Here is a 6,651-nt window from a genome sequence, read left to right as displayed (position 1 = left end):
ATGATGGCGCGTTTTTTCCATCTGCGGCGCAAAAATATTTGGAAGTAGTAACCCGGAAGTCTTGAAAGAGCAATTTTACCACTAGCGCCACCATCCTTAGCTTTACACGATCACCCATCCATATGTGCTGTTTACTGGCAAGAAATAAGCAGCTATTGGCATCCGAAAGCTCTTTAAATCCCAACAAACAAGCATGCTGGTTCAAGTAGTTTCGGATTTTTGAAAATTTATCTCTCATTCATTAAAATAAATGCATTTTGTTGTATTTTTTTGTGACTGGAATAACTCTAGTGGGGATATTATAATAAACTATTCATTCAGTGTGTGAAGGAAAATTTATTACCAGTATTAGCAAAGGAAAATTTATTATTAAAGGCAATCTCATTCTAAGTAGCAACACTAACAGCGAATAGTCTCTGTGGAATGTGTGTCATAGTTGCAATGATGTTCTAACAGAAAATTATTTTCATACATGGAAATTTAATGTTTGTGTTGATGAGTTTCCAATTGTAGTTTATAATTATTCTTCGTTATTATAAAACATTTTACTTCTGTTCCAAAAATTATACTAAAAGAAATAGTTTCATATCATTGTTATGTGTTCATTATATGGAGATAATTTATTTAAGCACTTATTGTGATAAACTAATCAAGGAAAGAATAATAATTTTTAAGTAACACTTTAAACGAACTTTTCATGTAGTGCATTATGAAGCAGTTGTAAATAGATTAAAATTTCAGATTGCTGATTACAGTTTCAGATAATTAAGCTGTGTGTCACTTTCATAAAACATATGATTTGATATTTATACACAAGAAATTTAAATTATGATTTTCCTGTTCATACTAAGAAAATATTTTCTGTATTCAGTTTGTGCGATTTAATACTCATAAATTGAATTAACCTTTGTGGACTTTGTTGTATTTATGTTAATGAATAAGAGCTTGCTTTTCTTGTGCATGGTAAAACTTTGATGTAAAAATTGGAAAAGAAAGTTTTTTTTTTAAATATCTTTATAGATAATTTCAAACCTTTTAAGTCAGTCGAGGTGAAATTTTTTTTTGCCTTTCTTGGTTTATAATGAACTATATTACTGCAGTGTCTCTATGAGTATAAAATGCTAACGAAATCAAATTTTATAATTTCATGTTCATAATAGTTATTATCATGAATATCATAAAGTAAAATAATTTAATTTAGTTTTGTATCTTGGTATTTTCAACAAAAGAGAAATATTAAAGTTGGTTGCGAAAAAAAAAATTTTTTTACATCACAATGTAATTTAAATTAATGCTTTCATTAATGCTTTCACCTATTAATTAATCATATTTCTTCAGTATTATATTTTAGTTAATTAAAAATTTATTCAAAGTAAGTGACTTGATACAGCATGCTCTTTTTTATATCATATGTTATTGAAGGCCTAATTTAATTCAGAATAAGTATCATCCTGTAAGTAAACCTTATTCTTGTTATTGTAACAAGAGGTTTTTAGGAAAAAGCCCGTCTAAACACTATAAAATTCATGCTGGTGAGAAGCCTTTTTCTTGTAGTATATGTAATAAGATATTCTCAATGAATGATTATGAATTAACACAGTTGAGTTCATACTAGGGGAAAACCTTATTCTTGTACTATATGTAATAAGAGTTTTTCAAAAAAAAGTAATATGACTAAACCCAGGCTTGCTGATACTGGTGAGAAACTTTATTCTTGTAGTATATGTAATAAAAGTTTTTTACGAAAAAGTAATCTCACTAGACATCATCGTGTTCATACTGGTGAGAGGCCTTATTCTTGTAGTATATGCAATAAGGGTTTTTCACAAAAAAGTCATCTCACTACACACAGTCTTGTTCATACTGCCGAGAAGCCTTTTTCTTGTAGTATATGTAATAAGAGTTTTTCACAAAAAAATGATCTCACTACACATCATCGTGTTCATACTGGTGAGAAGCCTTATTCTTGTAGTATATGTAATAAGAGTTTTTCACGAAAAAGTATTCTGAAAAAACACAGTCGTGTTCATACTGGTGAGAAGCCGTATTCCTGTATTATATGTAATGAGAGTTTTTCAGAAATGATGTTTCTGAATACACACAGTCGTGTTCATACTGGGGAGAAACCTTATTCTTGTAGTATATGTCATAAAAAATTTTCAATAAAAAGTAATCTGAAAAAACACAGTCGTATTCATACTGGTGAGAAGCCTTATTCTTGTATTATATGTAATAAGAGTTTTTCAGAAAGAATGATTCTGAATGAACACGGTCGTGTTCATACTGGGGAGAAACCTTATTCTTGTGGTATATGTCATAAAGAATTTTCAATGAAAAGAAATCTGTTCAGTCATAGTCGTGTTCATACTGGTGAGAGGCCTTATTCTTGTACTATATGTAATAAGAGTTTTTCACAAAAATGTAATCTCACTACTCACTGCCTTGTTCATACTGCTGAGAAGCCTTTTTCTTGTAGTATATGTAATAAGAGTTTTTCACAAAAAGGTCATCTCACTACACACTGCCTTGTTGATACTGGTGATAAGCCTTATTCTTGTAGTATATGTAATAAGAGTTTTTCACGAAAAGGTAATCTGATACAACACAGTCTTCTTCATACTGGTGAGAAGCCTTAATCCTCTAGTGTATGTAATCAAAATTTTTCCCTAAAAATAAATCTGACCAGAAGCAGTCGTGTTTATACTGAGGAGAAACCTTTTTCTTGTACTGTATGTAATAAGAGTTTTTCACTAATAGGTAGTCTGAATAGACACAGCCTTGTTCATGCTGGTGAGAAGCCTTATTCTTGCAGTTTATGTAATAAAAGTTTTTCATTAAAAAGTAATCTAAAAAAACATTCGTGTTCATACCATTGAGAAGCCTTATTCTTGTAGTAATATAATAAGTGTTTTTCACGAAAAGGTAGTCTGAAAAGACACTGCCGTGTTCATACTGGTGATAAGCTTTATTCTTGTAGTATATGTAATAAGATTTTTTCACGAAAAAGTACTCTAACTAGACACGGTAGTGTTCATACTGGGGAGAAGCCTTATTCTTAGTTGGTTTATGAAACAAATAAAGAAGTGTAGATTGCTTCATAAAATCAATGTTTTGTTCTTCAAAGCAAGTCATTTAAATATTTACTGATCATACATTTTTTTAAATAACATTTGAAGGTTTTTGAGCCTATATTCAATCAAAAATTTGAAGAATGCACAAGATTAATCAAACTCTTAAAAAATAATCAAAATTAGTAAATCATAATTAAGTTTTTTTTTAAATCCAAAAACTATTTAAATAATTAAATTTAATAAAGAAATATGCAAATGATTTTAATTTGTTATTTTGTAAGTGATTTATTGTTACATATTGTGTAAAGTAAGGATGTTCAACTTTTTTAACAATCATGTTCCTAATGTTGAATAATCTATTTTTTGTTGTGTGTGTAATAAAATATTTTTACAAAATAGATAGCTTTCTATTGTACATTATGCAACATATGAGAAGTAGAATTCATAAGATTGAATAACCTAACTTCTGTACGATGTGAGATGATATTGTACTTTTTGTCAAATGAGATTACTCAGCACTATAAAAAGTTGAATTTATAAGGCTGGATAATGTTTTTTTTTTTGTGTGTGTAATAAAATACTATATAAAAATTGCATCGTGGTTGTTCACCGTCGTGTTTATTATGGTGTGATTTGCTATTGTACATGATGCGAATAACCAAAGAATGCGAATAACCAACCGGGTGAGCGTTGTATTTTGAACCAGTTTAGATAATTGTGGCATCTAGTGGTAAACTTTTACTTTCAATGTATGTAGTGACCTGTGACAACAGTTACTAACTGATATAATTAATCTTTTTAGATTTACCAGGTATGTGCTAGAAAACTTATTTTTGATTTTCCATTTGCTGAACAGTTATTTTTCAATCTATTTGATTGAAAAATAATTATCCATAGTTCTTAATTTACCTTAGTTTTTAAAATACTAATTATCAAAAGTATTGTATCTACCTTTAGTGGCCAGCTTGATCACTTTCAAAATTATTTTGTGTAACATACATTATCCTATAGTAATAGAAGAGACACTTTCAATTTTTGACATTTTTTAAAATTTCTCAAAAATTTTTAAAATTTACCTTAGTTCTTAAAATAATTATCAAAAACATTGAGTACTATCTACATTTAGCGGCCAGCTTGATCACTTTCAAAACATTACCCTATAGCAGTTTGTCCCAAAGTGTGGTACAGGATCCCAAAGTGTGGTGTGTTCCCGTACCCCCAGGGGTACGGGAACAGCTTTGTGGGGGTATGCGTTCGTATGCAAAGTATCTTGCACCAAACGAAAATTTCAAAACATTTTATTTAAAAACAAAGCTAGACATGAAAATTTATGATTATGTATTTTTCTATTGGCTATTTTTGCAAAGTTAACAGTTAATAATTAGTGGTGTCAACAGCCAGTTGTGATTTTCAACTTTTGTGCAATTTTTTTATCATATCAAAAACAAAATCATCTTTCTCACTGATGCAAATAAACTTATTAACAAAAAAGAAAGATAAACATATTTTTAAAAAATTATATTCATTTTTTTATATTAGTGGTACACAGCGTTACGAAAAATTTACAAAGGGTACACAAAAGCCATAAGTTTGGGAAACACTGCCCTATAGTAATAGAAAAGACGCTTTTGAAATTTTTTAAAATTTCTCAAAAAATACGGAGACGATTATTTTGTAATTTAGAGGTGTTTAGGTCATGCAATTTTTCATACTTATCAATAAGTTTTGAAGCTTTCGCAGGTTAAAGGGGCGGACATTAAATTACAAACGAAAACAAGGATTTTTGAACACCCTATGACAGGAAAACAGAGCAATAAACTTGTAACTTGCAATGATTACTTCGGTTGTTATTTTCAATAATTGAATTAAATTTCGTTAACCTAGCTTAAATATTCATAGAAATATAATTTTTATATATAAAAAAATTTTTTGCTGTAACTTCAAAAATATTTAGCAAAATTTTCAGAATAATTTTTATTTAATATCAAAATTATTATTTTAAAATGAAATTTGTTAAAAATCTGAGCCTTTAAAGTTGTTTTTTTCGACTTCGCTTGTGTGAAGAAAAAATAAAGATTTTTTTTAAATAAAATGTCGTAGTGAACTGTATTTAGTTGCTAATGAAGAGGTCTGATTCGAATATCTTGAACATTGAAAAAGTTTTCAGCAATTTTATAATCAGTTTTCGTTATTTTTCAAAGAAAGCTCTGAATGATTATGGATTTTCCACAAATTTTATTTTGTACTGTTAGATAAAATTTATTTAAAATGGCAGCGTATGATCATCCTCCATAAAAGTATGCTTTATTTCTTTTATACCATCACATTTAGGTGTACGGACGACTATTGTAAGGCATTATTTGTTATTTAATTTTGTCTTATGCAAAAGAAAATTCGTTGAAAACCCCTTATCAATTAGATTTTTCTTTTAAAAAATACAAACACTATTTAGGAAATTTCCACAAACTTAGTGAATTTTTAAGATATTCAAATCAGAATTATGGTTAAAGAAGACAAAAATAAATACATAGTTTTTTTTAATAGTAATATGGCCATATTTTTACAAATATTTAAGCTACTAGCTTAAAAATTTTTTGAACCTAGGTTTAAGAAATTTTTTGCAATAGGCTATTGCAACGCACGAATACGCAATCTGGGAAGAAGACCGGTTCCCTGCCTTTGGCCCTTCCTCCTCTTTTCAGTTGTATCTTTCGCATTTAATTGTTAAAATTATTGTTTTAAATTTCCATGACGCTTTCTTTTAGAACTATGTTTAATTTAGTTTTAATCTATTTGAAAATCAAGACAGAAACTAACGTACTTCATTCTTGTGTGACGCTCCACAGGCTAATGGTGAAAGCATGTCAAGTATTACCATAGGTAAAGAGTTCTACTCTAAGCCACATGTGTAACTAATTTCGATCGTCAATAATTGCTAATAACTACCAAATCAATCGCAAGCTTATGGTTGTATTTTCTAGTAAAATGTTTTCAAAAATCTTTGTTTTCGTTCGTAATTTATTGCCGGCCCCTCAATTGGTGATCGAAATGGGCTGCAGGTGGCGTAGAGCAGAGCTTTCTACCTATGGCAACACTTTACATGCTTTCCCCATTAGCCTGTGGAAAGTCATAGAGGAAGGAAGTACGTTAGTTTCTCTCTTGTTTTTCATATAGATTAAAATATTTTAAGTTGGAAAATTATATGGAACTGAAAACTACATTGAACATTAGTTCTAAAGAAAAGTATCACGGAAATTTTAAAAAATATTTTTATTAAATAAAAAGGGAAAATATCGTAGTACATTCCTAACAACTGAAAAGAGTAGGAGGGGAAGGGGAAATTGGTCTCTCCCCAGATGGCGTATTCGAGTGTTGCGATCGCCAATTTCTTGACAGCTGTAAAATTTATTAATGGATGGTGTTTTCTACACTAGGGAACGCTGCAAGCTCGGGACTGCCTAAATTTCCGGGTTACTGTTTCAGTTGTATTTTAAAGCCATTTGGCATCATTGTGTTTTGAGATTCTTGCAAACAATGTATTTGATTACTTATTACTTATGTTTACAATGCTAACAATACT

At 29.4% G+C, this 6,651-nt stretch overlaps 2 protein-coding genes across 2 annotated transcripts in view; both read left to right on the top strand.

Moving 5' to 3' along the window:
* LOC107457287 (ras-related protein ced-10) overlaps positions 1–6,651 on the top strand; it is a 149,467-nt gene that overhangs the window by 112,932 nt on the left and 29,884 nt on the right. The window lies entirely within an intron of this gene.
* The window catches only part of LOC107443957 (zinc finger protein 850-like), an 11,137-nt gene continuing 4,592 nt past the window's right edge, over positions 107–6,651 (top strand). Inside the window, exons 1-4 of the mRNA XM_071178044.1 lie at positions 107–2,634; positions 2,758–2,817; positions 2,923–2,982; positions 3,874–3,882. Coding sequence (XP_071034145.1) covers positions 1,671–2,634; positions 2,758–2,817; positions 2,923–2,982; positions 3,874–3,882 — 1,093 coding nt within the window. The 5' untranslated portion in view covers positions 107–1,670. The remainder of the gene's footprint in view (positions 2,635–2,757; positions 2,818–2,922; positions 2,983–3,873; positions 3,883–6,651) is intronic.

This window comes from Parasteatoda tepidariorum, chromosome 2 (genome assembly GCF_043381705.1).
Source record: "Parasteatoda tepidariorum isolate YZ-2023 chromosome 2, CAS_Ptep_4.0, whole genome shotgun sequence".
Lineage (NCBI taxonomy): Eukaryota > Metazoa > Arthropoda > Arachnida > Araneae > Theridiidae > Parasteatoda > Parasteatoda tepidariorum.
This window is presented reverse-complemented; position numbering and strand designations above follow the sequence as displayed.